Source organism: Rhinichthys klamathensis, unplaced genomic scaffold, assembly GCF_029890125.1.
Source record: "Rhinichthys klamathensis goyatoka isolate OS25496 unplaced genomic scaffold, OSU_Roscu_1.1 h1tg000275l_1, whole genome shotgun sequence".
In the NCBI taxonomy this organism is placed as follows: domain Eukaryota; kingdom Metazoa; phylum Chordata; class Actinopteri; order Cypriniformes; family Leuciscidae; genus Rhinichthys; species Rhinichthys klamathensis.
Genome location: NW_026606794.1, coordinates 340196 through 355258, shown reverse-complemented (window position 1 = coordinate 355258; position 15063 = coordinate 340196). Strand labels below are relative to the sequence as shown.

Sequence of the window (15063 nt, the reverse complement as noted above, 5' to 3'; positions counted from 1 at the left end):
CTAGTACTAAACAAAATTCTTCATTTTAATATATTGCATTACAAAACATCATCATCATACATGATACCATCAGATACATACATTAAAAATAAAATAAGTTTCTAATTATAAATGTGCACACTTCCTTAAAAAAAAAGCAGGTATGCTTCCTTGGTTACAAACATACAACACAGTAAGGACCTTCTGTCTCTTGATAAAATATAAGATTTGTACAATCTGTAACAACAAAAACTGCAGCATCTAAGTCTTTAAGCAAGAATGATGTCCCCATGCAACTGCATCAATGTCTGCTTCCAGGAGACAAAGGGGGACAAAACACAGGATTCCAGAACTCCCGGAGAGTGGGCACATATGTACCATTCTTTGTTTTGAAATACTGCTGATTGAATACCTGACAGGAAATTTACAGGAAAAAAGGCGAGAAGTCACAAAAACATAAATTGGATTGAAACAACCACAGTTCAGACACAAATTACACCTAGCCCTAGACCGAAAAGTTTTGGAAATAAGTCTTCTTAAAAGGCCTTTTTGGTTGAAGTTAATTTACATATTGTTCAGGAATTTTCTGCAAATGACATTCAAACGGAACCAACTATATACCACTATATAGGGCCACATACACACTGCAAAGTTGAGGATGAAAACCACTTTAACAATTTTGCGGTGTCTGTGAACTTGCCATAGTTCCCAATGTTATATTAGTAACTGAAAAAGTAATATTGTCTGGCAATTGTTTAAAAACCATTGTCATGTGTTGTATGCACATAAAGTTGCAACTTAGAAATATCTCTCAGCATTGTATCGCAGGGAGTAGAGACAGATTTAAGAGAGACATACTTCCTTCTCTGTGATTTGCTAACACCACTCCTGGAGAAGAGACACACATTGCAGGCTCGCTTTCAGAGTCCAAAAGTGAACGAAGTCACAGCATTAACTACTTGCTCAGTATGGTCTAGTACAACACTACATGGATTTAATTTTGATAGCCAAACTCTTGTGTACAGAACACAAATAAAGCACTCAGAAGAGTGACAACTGTATTTAACTGCAGTGTGTATATGGCCACAGGAACCATAAGTACTGTACAACTCTCTTGAGAAGCTCTGGACATTGAATTAAATGACCGAACCTTCGCTCTAATCACTGTTTCTACATAACATAAAACGTTATTGGTGGTTTGAGTCACGTAGGTGGGGTTACAAACCTTTTTCTTCACATTGCCTGTTGTGTCATCATCAGAATCATCTATGATGTCATCTGATGACTTCACTGAGGGAGATGGTGTTTCTACAACAGACGAAAAAACTAAAGTTAGACCTCTGGCATACAAAAACCTAAATGAAACGCATGAAATTAATAAAATTTGTAGTCACCTGGAATACCCATTGGAAGACGCACAAGTGGAACACACGGAGAGTATGCAGAAGTTCTAAAAAAACAAGCAATTTAGACAAGAATGAATTAGACATAAATTAATGTATTTATTAAACATAAATAATTAACTACAATAAATAATTAAATTATAATATTAAATAAATAAATTCTTACAACTTTTTGACTGATAAAGTCAGGTGTTTTTCAGGCGTTGAACTCAAATCAATAAATTTCCTTTTCCGCAGCTCAGAGACACTGTTTCCCCCTCTGTCTTTTAAAGTAACCGGGCTTGGAGACCTTTTAATTTCCTGCTCATCAGACGGATGATTCAGGCGGACAGAAAGATTGGCATTGCTGATGTTTAATCTAGGAAGGACAACTCTTAGTTGACGCGTCACGCAGGAAATGCGGAGTGCTTCTTCCTGTGACTCGATGGCCTCTGAGTTTCTATTAGCGGAATATTTCCTGGTAACATCAACTCTTTCTTCATTTCCGTTCTTGACTTCAGTCTTTTTGGGTCTGTTTGCACTCACATTACTCCCCTCCATATCTTCTTTGCTGCCCTCTTCCTCCTCTTCTTCTACTTCACTGCCAGATGACTGACTGATCACTGTGACCAACATATTCCCGACAAAACAGTCCTCTTCTTGATCCTTTTCCAAAATCTGTTTTTTAGAACATGATCTTAGTTTGCTCCTGGTATTTCTGGGTATCTCTGAAGTTGATTCGACTTCTTGTCCTAAACGGGATGCTTCTTTCTCATTGTTTTTTGGGAGATCATTTTGGAAAATGGAGGAAATGGAAATGGAGCCAATCACAGGTGTGACCTGTAACTGGGCTTCATTTGCTGTTCTGCGAGTGGCTCTGGCTGTTGACGGGGCCAGATTTGAGACTCTGTTGGATGTGGGAGTGGATTCGGTTTGAACAGTCTGTAGCACTCTACCCGAAAGAGGGAGGGAAAGAGAAGTCAGGATCAAGTCACCAGTGGATGACAGAAGAGATGCTGAAACAGAGAAAAAAAAAAATACAATAAAGATATTGGGAGGCAAAAAAAGTAGACAGAGTACATGTATATTTAATCTTGTACTTCTCGATATGCAATAACTTGATCATTTCAGCTCCCAGACGTACTTGAGCCGAGGTGTCCGAGGCATCTTTCATGCTGCAGCAGAGTCCTGAGGAGCTGGGGCTGCGAGGCAGAGCGCGCACACTCCTCCAGAACAGCAGGGGCGCCACTGAGCCACGAGACTGTCTGAAACAGACAGCACAATACAGAACAGTGAGCAGAAACAAAATACTGGCCATGACCCAAATGGCACCATCAGCACTTGCAGTCAGTGTTTGACCAAGCTTAAGGGACCTAATCAGCAAGAGTGACCTTGAATACTTCAATCAGCCAATTCACTTCTTTACTTTGGGAAATTATTATAAGCAAATACAGTGTAAAGGACCATACTTACAACTCACACTTGAATATCTTTTTTTATTAAACATCAACCAAGTAATACATAAAGCATTACAAAATTTAACAACAAAAAAACTCACATATAACATTTGTGATAACATCTTTAGGTAGTGCAAGAAAGTATTTCCTCCTTTCCAAATATTTTAGACACAATTTTATAATTCCTCTCTGAAACAACATTAAAGGCTTAGAATGCAAAATTTTCAAGAAAAATCGAGAACAAATTCTCACATCTGATTTGTTTTGCCATGATGTTAGAACTAAAGGTTATTTTCATGCCATGAACAGGGTAGTTTAAAATAAAGTAACAAACAATTAACTCTTAGAGCACTGTAAGAAAAAAAACAACAACAGATTTTCTAAAAAATGAAAAATAATGTTATTGTCCTGAACTATATGGTGAATTATACCTGAGCAAGATCTGGAACAGGTAATAGCTTGTCCACCCGGATTATAAACTCCCACATTAGCTTCTCTAGACTGGCTACATAGTTTCCTCCATAGTGAAGATGGAATTCCTCCTGGAGTCAAAGACAAAATGTCAGCATGCATAAATCAGATGTCGCATTAACTCAAGATTTTCAGGCATTTACAAAATTTTACAAACATTGATGGATTATTTAAAACTACCTTCTGTCATCAACAGAACTAAATAGAAGATATTTGAGATGCTAATATAAATAAAATAAAGTTTTAAAGTGCCCCCTTATGCTTTTTTGGATATTAACTTTTACCTAGTGTGTAATAGCTGTTTGTGAATGTAAAAGGACTGCAAAGTTTTAAAGATCAAAGTGCATGATAAATGGAGTTTCCCAAAAGAAACAACCGATTATTGAACTAATTAAATTCTTGATCGAACCGTTTTAGACATTGTGAGAAAAGAGGTGATGTTGTAATGTATAATATGACAAAATAAAAATGTTTTTTGACCTTGGATGCATGTAAACCTGTTGTAGGAGACCTTCAAAACAAAATTAGGACCAACAAAATCGTTTTTGCTTTACCTTGAAGAATTGTTTTCTGGCTGCTGGGTTCTTTAGGAGAGAGTGCACCAGGGTTTTGAAGTTGTCCTTAGCTTCCTCCACCTTTTGATCCTTCCTCTGAGGATAAAAGAATGTACATCAGTTGCTAATGCATCGAACTATTGTGAAACAACATGCAAGAACAATCATTTAAACTTCTAAAGAAGCTAGATGAGAGAGTAAAACTAGAAAAACAAGATGAGACAAACAAGCAAGGAAAGAGACAGCACCAATGTCTGGGCCAAACTCACCCTTCCACTGGGAATGGAGGAAGCTTCCAGCTTGCACAGCTCCTCCAGAACATGCGGAGCATCAGGAGGGTCGGATCGACGAAGCTCCTCTAAGATCATCTCCAGATTAACAAGGTAAAAATCAAAGAAATGTCCTTATTATTTGCAAACCAAAGAAATCTTAGAAAACAAGCTTTAAATATAGGACCAAAAGCTACTTTACTGAACCACACTCTAATAGACGATGTACAATGCATATGTACATGACTGAGAATGACATAAAATATGAAATTATATAAAAAAGGATCAGCTGTTGGTTTACTTTTTTTTTTTTTTTTTTAAATGTGACAGTACTTCTTAGTAATCTTACCAGTGCCCGCAAACCCATTGTCAGCCTGGCCCGATGTCTGTAATGGAGCAACCCAGGTACAGTCTCACAGAGTGATGTTACGATCTCCTCCAGTTTACCATAATACACCACATCCCTCTTCAGCATCACCTTCCACATGGCTGCGGACATTAACCGCAGTGGTGGAGCCAAAAGCTGCAGAGCTGACAGGGGTAGAGGTGTAACGTTATCTGTTGAAAAAAGACCTGAAACAATTATAACAAGCAAACCGTACTGAATCTTGAAGTTATAAATAGCTTCGTTTTCTATCTATCTATCTATCTATCTATCTATCTATCTATCTATCTATCTATATATCTATCTATCTATCTATCTATCTATCTATCTATCTATCTATCTATCTATCTATCTATCTATCTATCTATCTATCTATCTGTGTGTGTGTGTGTGTGTCTTTAATTGTTCAATTCACACCTGTCTATATAACTTAATGTGTATATAGCCTATATAAATATTATAGATATGTGCTAAAATGACTTTAAAATAATTTTTTTTTTAAATACAGTAACAAAATAGTTTAAAAAAGTACAACATGTCAATGTTTAAAATGTCAACTACCGAAATTGTATGATTAAATTACAGCTATAGGAAATATCTTGCATCTAATGACAGCAAATGCACGAAAACCAAACATAAAATCCGATTACTCTTCTTTTATTAGTAGATTATTACGAGCTACAATGCAGACCCACCTTCATCCATGGAGTTAATCGCTGTTTTCGTTGTAACTTAATGTCCGTCCTGAAAACAAACAATTTCGAATGTTTTGCAAATCGCTTATTTGATGAAAAAAAAAAAATCCTTTATATACGTTAGCATAAACAGTCATCTACAATATTCAGAGGGTAAAGGACAATTGGACAACACTGTGTGATAACGGTAAGGCTTTTTTTGTCGTATGATCTATATTTCATGATTCATATGGAAATAATGCTGGTCGCAGCCATAGACAGGTCGCAGCAAGAATCCACTTCACCCGCCAAAATGACGAAATACTGTTTCCGGTGTGAAGTACACCAAGAAGAGAGCTGTTCAACAACAACAACAACAACAAAAAAACATATTAGTCACAAATGTTTGTAGGCAGATGTTTTTATTGGAATGATATTACAATTCTTTACAATATGCTAACTTTATTTTATTTTTAATCAAAGTTATGCGAATGTTTCGTTGTTTTGTTTTTCCAGTAAGACGTGTAGTTCCGTCTGTTGTTTTGGTTTTCAAAATAAAAGTCTTCCCAGTTCAAGCATTGTGGATATAAAAATAGATGCTCCCACCACAATGTTAGCAGCACTAGGTTTATTCACTGACTTTAATTAAATGCATTAACATCCACAGAATAACTACAAATAGATATTCGCTATAAAAACAATTTGGTCATGTAAAAACCTCAGGTTTCAAAAGAGCAGAGTTTAAAACTCTGAAATATATCCTAATAATGAGATAAATAAAATACCTAAAAAGTTATTTTTTTTAAGCAAAGAAAAATCATGCAAAATTATGTTTATGTTTTCTATTAGTGTTGTGGGGTAGAATTTATTTACAACAGCATTTATTTACAGTATAGGGATAAGTTATTGGTTTACAAATAACTTTAATGAATTTGTAACAGATAAATGTGGGGAAATCATTTCAAAGTTTCAAGCGCACAGACAGCAATAAGTGTTAAACACTTCCCAGTCTCCCCATAATTACATCATGCACACCTTGGCTCCTAAACAGTACAATCAAGAGACCTTGCCCAATGACACATGCTATCAGACTAAATCATCCTGCAAAGTCAAAGTCCACTTGGCTAGAAAGAATCACAGTACACGTTATTCTCAAAAAGATATTCAGCCCTAGCTGTGACTCAGTATGACCAGTTTACTTCAAACAGTGAGGCAGAAGGGACTGTACACAACCGAAATTGAGTGAATAGACCGAGGACCTCGACCACAGAGCATAATGGAAACAACGTCCTCCCTGTTCAGGTAAGTTTAGTAATGTAAATTTGTTGACAATAAATTCTGTTATTTATAATATACCATTTGAAGTATATGTTTTAAAAAGCTGCCACATTTACATAGTAGCCAAAGTATTTGACCAAAGGTGATAGTAAATAGATAAACAAAATACATATTTATATTTTTTGTTTAAAAAGTATATCATTGTTTGTCTGTAAGTCTTGAAACATTGGACTTTAACTGTTGGTTTCACAGCACATTTGTTTTATTCCGTTAACAGCTCTTTAGATAAGAGAGAGTCTGATTAAGGCCATGTGTCTGTTCTTGTCCTACTTTTAAAGGAGACATTGATTATTAAAGGAAAAGAATATTATTCAAAATATTATTTTTTACACATCCTCATGTTGTTCCAAACCTCTGTGGCTTTTTGGTTGCTCTTGTCCATTTAGTTCTAAAGAATGCGGACTGTTGGTTTCAAACTTAAGAAAGGACACAAAAACACGCACAAAATAATAGGCCTACATAAGACATTGGATAGCTTTGTGTTATAAACAGACAGAAATCTTAAGTCTTAAATGATATTTTAGTTATAATCTTCTCGTTCAAGTGAGCTGTTATCAGATCAGTGAGTCAGTTGAACTTGAGAACCAGATCATAATGATTTAGACAGGAGATGATTCAATGATCAAATAAAAAGAACAAATTGTTCACAAATCAGGCATCACTATAATTCTCTCATTAAAAATGCCAAGAACAGCTAAGGAGGTTGTCCAGATTGTCTGTGAATATCAAATTTCATTCTGTTCCTCACACAAAGCTATCGTATATGACTTCAAAAGGCTTGAAGTACATCAGTCATATGAACTAGTACAGACTTGTTTTAACGTTTTCGAAAGAAGTCTCTTATGGCCTACTCACCAAAGCTGCATTTACTTGACCAAAAATACAGTAATATATTCAAATATCATTACAATTTAAAATAACCAATTTCTATTTGAATATGTTTTAAAATGAAATTTATTCATGCGATGGCAATGCTGAATTTTCACTATCAATTTCTCCAGTCTTCATTTTCGATCCAATAAAATTTCAGTCTGTTCATCACACAAAGCTATCACATGGCTTCAGAAGACTCATGTGTCAAATGATCCAAGCAGACCAGTACAATTCATCAAAATCCTTTGAGAAAGAAAGTCATAGTGAGGATGTAGAAACGGAAATAATGGGAATTGTAGTTTCTGGGGAAATTGTTCCTTTTCTAAACTGATTCCAAAAACAACTTTCCAACATTCCAACATACAACATTTCACTTTCTTGACCTCTTTTTCTTTTCTGTCTTTGATGTTTTGCTTCCTCCTCATTTCCAATCTCTCTTTCTTTCAGGTCAGTGTCTCGGCGGGTTTGGTCGCCCCCTCAGCGTCCGTTCAGAGTGTGTTCCTGGAACAGAGAGGTCAAAAAAGGACTCACTGCAGGAACCATAGAGGAGCTCCAAGAGAAGGTATGAAAAGAAAAACACAGTTTTAGTTCAACTGAAAGTTTTTACATATTTGATCATGTTGTGGGACATTTTTATACTGTGATTCTTACCTCAGGCAGCTCAGGCTCTCTTGGTATCGTCTGAGCTGACATTGGTGTGTGAGGAAGATGGGACAGAGGTTGACTCCGATGACTTCCTCATAGCCCTGCCGGACAACACCGTTTTCATGGCCCTGAACCCTGGAGAGATCTGGAAACCTCATCCTGTATGTATGTGTGTTTGTGTCAAGCAGAAACCATTTTTTTATTTCACCTCGAATTATTAGTTGCTTTAAGGCGTTTCACCACTAATCTGACTTTATCAACATAAGAAAGGTGGTAATATGCATCACATTTATTCTTATCAGTATCACACTTCAAATCAAGAAGCAAAATATGAATGACTTTCTTCATTAATTTATCAGTATATTATTTGTATTGCCCGGTACCTTATCTTTTCACTAACTTCCTCCCTCCTATAGTTACTTCAAAGAGGTAGCAACAAACCAGGTGATAATAAGCCAAGGACAGGAAAAGACATCGCTCAGATCACCTTTGACCTTTACCGTACGCACCCCAAAGATGTATTCGGCTCACTGAATGTGAAAGCCACATTCCAAGGGCTCTACTCTGTCAGTGCAGATTTTCAATGCTTGGGACCAAAAAAAGTCCTGAGGTAAGCAGGGTTCCCCTCTTAAAGGGATAGATCACTTTGAAATTAATTTTTGATATGTTTTAGCTTACCTCAAGGGCATCCAAGATGTAGGTGTCTTTGTTTTCGCAGTAGTTTCAATTTTGATATTTTTAGGTCAAACCGTTCTTGTCTGTCAGTCATATAATGCAGGCCTATGGTCACCACCTCAAAGAGCATGCACAGAGAAGTCCAAATTAAACATGATTTAATGACTCGTAAATGTAAGTACACATTGATGGCCTAAGACACGAAACGAGCGTTTGTGTGAGAAAACGAACAGTATTTATATCGTTTTTACCTCTTGTAACCACAGCCACGTCCAAGTGATCTGAGGGCGCGGGCGCTTCGTTCTGTGCGTTACAAGAGGTAAAAACAATATAAATACTGTATGTTTTCTCACACAAACAGCTCGTTTCGTGTCTTAGGCCATCAATGTGTACTTACATTTACGAGTCATTAAATCATGTTTAATTTGGACTTCTCTGTGCATGCTCTTTGAGGTGGTGACCATAGACCTGCATTAAATGACTGACAGACAAGAACGGTTTGACCTAAAAATATCAAAATTGAAACTACTGTGGAAACAAAGACACCTACATATTGGATGCCCTTGAGGTAAGCTAAAACATATCAAAAATTAATTTCAAAGTGAACTATCCCTTTAAACACTAAGCATTTTAAGGGTTTGTTTTACTAGTTATTTGCACAAAATAATCATTATCAATTAAGTCACTGAATTGTATTAAACCCATTTGTTGTGTGTCAGGGAGGCGCTCAGAGTCATGTCCAGTCTCCTCCATGCTGCTGGACACTTGCTGATCTCATCGGCTTCTGTAATTCGCCGTATAATCCAAGGGGCGGATCTTCTTCAAGCCCAACGTACCCAGCCTATCGAGTATTGGAATTAACTGGAGAAATCTATATTTTAAGACTTGAATCCGATATCACTAAGAATGTAACTGAGGGAGAGACATTGAGGTGTTTCCTAGATTTATATGGTAACATTAATGTTCAATTTAACATTAATGCATTAGGTAACATGAATGAACAACAATTTTACAACATTTATTAATCTAGGTAAATGTTCTTTTCTACTAGGGTTCAAAAGTTTGGGGTTGGTTATATTTTTAAAATGTTTTTGATAGAAATCTCTTATGCTTACCAAGACTGGATTTATTTGATCAAAACACACTAAAACATTAATATTTTAAAATATTATTACAATTTAAAGTTACTTTTTTATTTTAATATATTTTAAAATGTTACTTATTCATGTGATGGCAGAGCTGAATTTTCAGCATCATTACCGTCTTCAGTGTCACATGATCCTTCAGAAATCATTCTAATATGCTGATTCGCTGCTCAACTAACACTTAATATTATTGTTCCAACTTATGTTGGAAAAAGTTGTACTGGTTAACATTTTTGTGGAAATCATGATTCATTTTTCCAGGATTCTTTGATGAATAGAAATTTCAAAAGATCAGCATTTATTTGAAATGTTTAAATTGAATAGCAAAATATGCTAATACATTAGTACTATATTATATGCGGTTTATTTATAAATTAACATTCACCTAGATTAATAAATGCTGATTTTTTATTTTTTATCATTGTTAGATGATACTAATGCATTAACTAATGTTAATGAACTTTTTTTGTAAATTGTAAAGTTACCATTTATACCTTGCTGGTTTTATGGACAATTCATGGAAAAAGTTGCTCCAGGAAAATACTTAGGTTTCTATGAAAACCTAAGTTTCTATGCCTTTTAGGAGTCATTTTATATTTTTAGTCTAGGACTACCCAGTGTTACTTATTCTGTGTGTTTGACTCTCTTTATACATGTTCATTTCAATTGTACTATTCAATATGTTTACATGATAGACCACTGTATTATAATTTTATCTTCTCCATTTGATACACTGAAAAAAAGTGACCAATTGACTTAAAAAGGTGAGGAAACCCGTTGGCTTAAAACGATTAAGTAAATAAACTTAACTTAATTTTCTCAAATAGGCATGAAGTTCATTACTTGATAATTTTATGGCAGCGGGTTTCCTCACTTTTTTTAAAGATAAGTCAACTGATCACCTTTTACAGTATAGTCGCTTTGGATAGAAGTGTCAGCTAAATGAATAAATGTAAAAATGTAAATACAAAATTGTTGTAATGGTGAATGTTTAGAAAATAAACATGTTTTTAAGATCAATTTATTAGGTAAAACCAAACTGGTACAAAAAGCTTCAGCACAAAAAAAGACAGTCTTTCTAATTAGCTTAGTTAATGCATAGACTAATCAACTTCAAAAAGATACTACAAGATTTTAATTAGTTTTCAAAAAAAAGAAAAAAAAGGACCACAAACATGATTGGGAAAAAAATTAAAGCACATAAATTGTAGTATTATCATGTCAGAACAATGTTTCCGTCAAAGAAACATATCTGTGTAGCACACGTGTGGAGCTAAAAGATTTCAGTTATGCTGCTAATAACCTTAAATACAATTGACCTTTGTAAAAGCAAACATCTACATATCTAAGCACAAAGTGCAACTTAAACATGAAAATGGCAACATGCATGCATTCGCTCTGTTGAGACACACCGAGAATTCATTAGACCTCTGATGAAACAAGCTACCAAACAAAATACATTGTACTATAAATTCAGTGCCTTGCCATACACAGTTTTGTTTCGATTACTTTAAAGCACATATTCTAATACTAAATATTTTTGATTCAAGTAAGATGCTTAGGTTTGGAGATACATATTGCATAACAATGTTGTGAGAGAGGTTCTACAAGGCCCTGGTCATAGCATTAAATTGGGATAGAAATATCCAGATAGGTTAAGAAAAAAAAAAAAAGTATTTGTGTAACATCTTTGGCAGTGATGTGGAATTCAGTTTCCACCTATCTGCACAGCTACAAATGCCATTGCAAACTGACTTTGCTGCCGAGGTCAGAGTTCACCCTCAGGCAAAACTGGGGTTCCTCCTCGAAAAAGTTCATTCCAGTTTGTTGCTTCGCCCCCTCCACCTCCGTTGACTACAGTAGAATGACCCAAACTCAACCCAGAGCCCACGTTCTCAAACGAGACTCTTCCCCGTGAATACTTCCCGCCCCTTTTCTGTTGTTGCATTATGACGGCGATGATGCGTTCCCTCTCCTGTGAGGTCATCCAGCGCATCTGATTGTGTTTGACATGGTAACGCGTGTCTCCGTACCACTGGATGATCTCTGTCCTTGTCAGGCCCGTCTTCTGCTGGAGAATCAAGTAGTCGTCGCTTGTGGGCCACTGGCAGCGAAGGAAGTTTTGCCGCAAAATTTCCAACTGCTCCCTCGTCTTCTTACGAAGTCGCACGTTTGGTTCTACCCGGCCGCGGAGGAATGACGGAGACGGAGAAGGAGAAGGGGAGATATCTGCAGAGTACTGTTGAACGGAAGCGTTGCTGTCATCAAACTCACCTTCGTCACTTACTTCCTCCTTGGTCTCATTTGATTGGTTGAGCGGTTCCTCATCGTCAGCCACATCCACATCAACCTCAAATTCCGCTTCTGCTTCGTCAGCCTCGTCGTTGTCATAAAAATCAGCACCAGGTAGAGCATCGTTCTCCAGCTCGTTCTGAGAGTTCTGTTTGGGCAGCTGCATTGCCCGATTGCGCCCAGCGAGCTTGGCTAGCCATGCCCGGCCGTTCTTGCGAAGCTGGTAGCGACTGTCAGCGAACCATTTGCGGATTTCACGTCGATTAAGTCCAGTCATTTTCTGGAGCCGCTGAACCTCGCCGTCAGAGGGCCAAGACTTCTGTACAAAACTGCGGCGCAGGGCCATCAGCTGCGCTTTCGATTTTTTCCCTGGCAAGCAGTGTAGAGACTGTGAAAGCTCGGGGACTTCGGGGTATGGCATTGCGGTCTGTTGATCGTTCATAATCACGAACGGTGAACGTCCATAGGCATCGAGCAGCTGGACTCCAGTATTGTGAGGCGGTACGTTTCTACTATCACTTTGGAAGTGGGGATTAACTTGAGGAACTTGGGATGCAGGTCCAAGACCGTTTTTGTACACGACATTAGAACTGAGCAACTGCTGCACACCGTTATTGGATTGGGAAGCATTATTCTGGCTAAAATGCAAGCGGTTTTGGTCACTGATGATGTGTTGAGGAACAGTACGGCTGGGTTTAGGCGTGTGGTCTCTCTGATCTACATGGGCATCTGCCGCAGGTGGTGGTATAAAATCCTGTTGCGTTTCATCACGTCCTAAACAATCCTCCTCGTCGTTGATTTCCACACACTCCTCGGCGACCCCTTTTTTCTGAATTCGCCACAGCTTGCGTCGCGTTTCTTGGATGTCGTCATCAGCCCAGCTAATTCCGTAACGTACCCGTTGCATCATGAACCACGCTTTAACTCTCTCCGGCGGTAATTCACACTTTCGAGCTAGAGCGCTCGCCTCCTGTGATGTGGGGTATGGGAACTCATTAAACGCTTCCACGAGTTCTGACACGGCATCCAGCTCGTGGACCTGCTCCGAGCGCACCCAGATGAGTTTTAACCCCTCGGATACCAATGGAAGACAGACTAGGTTAGCCTGGTTGTGTGTTGATGTGCCAGAGGAGGCCGTTTGCTTCTTTTGGCAGGACTTCTTAGTCCCTGAAGAGCAGGGTGACTTCTCCTGAGGCAATTCGGGGGATGAGCTCTGCGTTTCTTCAGGAGCAGGCGAGACGTCCATCTTCTCTTGTTCTTTTGCCTCCACGGAGGAGGTCGTCTCATTTGAGTCTTCGGGAGTCTGAAGTGAAGTAGATTCAGATCCCTCAGTGGTGACTGGCTGAAAAGAGTGAGATCAAGAAATATGAATACAAAATGCATCAGGTGAGAAATACATAATCCACAAATTTCTCCAATAAGGTTAAAATGCCACAAAAGGCAATCACTGCAGTTAAAGTCACCATGAAATCAAAATTGACAATTATTTTTTTTTAAATGGAATACTGCAGTGTTTATTATAAATTATTTACCCATGCACATCATTCTTTTTTTTAAATTCATAAGCCCTCGTAATCTTTAATATTAACTTTTCCTCCCCCTCGCAACGATATCTCTTCTCTGATGAAATGTGCACTAATGCGAGGGCTGGACAATAATGCTTCCCCTCCAGCAAACTGTCACTCACATGACATCACAACAATTAAATTACTAGGGCACTGTGATATTCCATAAAAAATAAAAATTGGCGATTTTGATTTAATTTTGACCTTAACATATTGGCTGTGTCCCAATTCAGGGGCTGCGTATAAGAGTCTGTTTTATAGTGGTTGCTTTTCTGATACATCCTCAGTGACGGTATGCACCCTCCGCCGGAAATGACAAAAAATATGTTTGTTGACACAGCAATTATGCTTGTTTTCAAATAGGGCCCCCTCTCAACACTCTCCCTCTGCCATTGGTTTGTCAAAGAGTTAATCCCGCCCCAAACAATAGCTTTTACACTGTACACTAGGAATAGCGTAAAAGCTCTCTGCATATTAAGCCGTAATAGGAGAAATTATTTACATTTAAACAAATACTCTATTTACAGAATCTTTAGTGGACCACACAGCTAACAAAAACACACGCACATCAATAATGATATTAACACCAAAACGTTACTTACTTTATCCTTGACAACGCTTTTTCCCAGGTCACCCACTCGCTCCTCCTCGAGCGCTCCACATCGCTCGTTCCTCACCGAATCCGCAAGGCTGGTAACAGGGTGAGCGGCGTGCAGATGCTGACTGAGACATTTAACATCTTGCGCTTTATAACCACAAATCCGACACTCGTAAGCATCCTTAACCGTCTCCCCAGCATCTCCTCCAGGCTTTTCCGCTGGGTCTGGTGGTGGAGAGTGCGTGCTTGCGCTCTCGAGCTGCGGAGCTGCGCACTGCTCCATGGCAACCTATGCACGACCTAGCCAAGACGCAATTCATACAAGCTAACAGAGATCAGGTAGCTAAATTTCTCCCACAACAAAGACGGTGCGCAATACTCCACAGGATGCAACGAGTTTCATTTGAATAAAATATATGTATATACGGAGTCCACATGAAAGAGTTGAATGCTGAATCCGAATTTATGGCCACACTGGTCAGAGTATTGAACAAAGGCTGGCTAGCCAGCGAGCTAGCACAAGAGCTTGTCGTGGTGGCTTCACACAGAAGCACAAAAAAGTAAAAATAGTCAGCTCGGATGCAACCTGGTTTATTTATTGCTTTTCTATCCTTCATTAGATGTAGTTACTTAAGAAATAAGGCAATTACAAGTGCCACTCCGAGCCAATTGCACTCGCCTACGGGTCGCACAGTTGTCCAGAAGGCTGTCATAGGTTTGGTTTGTCGCATCCTCCGAGTGTGAAGCCAGAGCGGCTTCAA

At 38.0% G+C, this 15063-nt stretch overlaps 3 protein-coding genes across 3 annotated transcripts; 1 reads left to right on the top strand and 2 right to left on the bottom strand.

Annotated features, from left to right (window-relative positions):
• Position 1: 1 nt before the first annotated feature.
• Positions 2-4665, bottom strand: tinf2 (TERF1 (TRF1)-interacting nuclear factor 2). The gene is made up of 9 exons (XM_056268685.1): positions 4462-4665; positions 4113-4211; positions 3844-3939; positions 3250-3360; positions 2506-2626; positions 1549-2377; positions 1374-1429; positions 1205-1287; positions 2-391 (listed from the first exon to the last, which is right to left on the bottom strand). The coding sequence occupies exons 1-9, from the start codon at positions 4609-4611 to the stop codon at positions 281-283; spliced, it is 1656 nt and encodes a 551-aa protein (XP_056124660.1). The 5' UTR covers positions 4612-4665; the 3' UTR covers positions 2-280.
• Positions 4666-6332: 1667 nt separating this feature from the next.
• Positions 6333-10867, top strand: cideb (cell death inducing DFFA like effector b). The gene is made up of 5 exons (XM_056268696.1): positions 6333-6473; positions 7830-7944; positions 8039-8188; positions 8444-8637; positions 9422-10867. Exons 1-5 carry the CDS (start codon positions 6448-6450, stop codon positions 9561-9563), a joined length of 627 nt encoding a protein of 208 aa, XP_056124671.1. The 5' UTR covers positions 6333-6447; the 3' UTR covers positions 9564-10867.
• Positions 10868-11037: 170 nt separating this feature from the next.
• homezb (homeobox and leucine zipper encoding b) lies at positions 11038-15063 on the bottom strand. Its single transcript, XM_056268673.1, has 2 exons — positions 14307-15063; positions 11038-13481 (listed from the first exon to the last, which is right to left on the bottom strand). Exons 1-2 carry the CDS (start codon positions 14583-14585, stop codon positions 11616-11618), a joined length of 2145 nt encoding a protein of 714 aa, XP_056124648.1. The 5' UTR covers positions 14586-15063; the 3' UTR covers positions 11038-11615.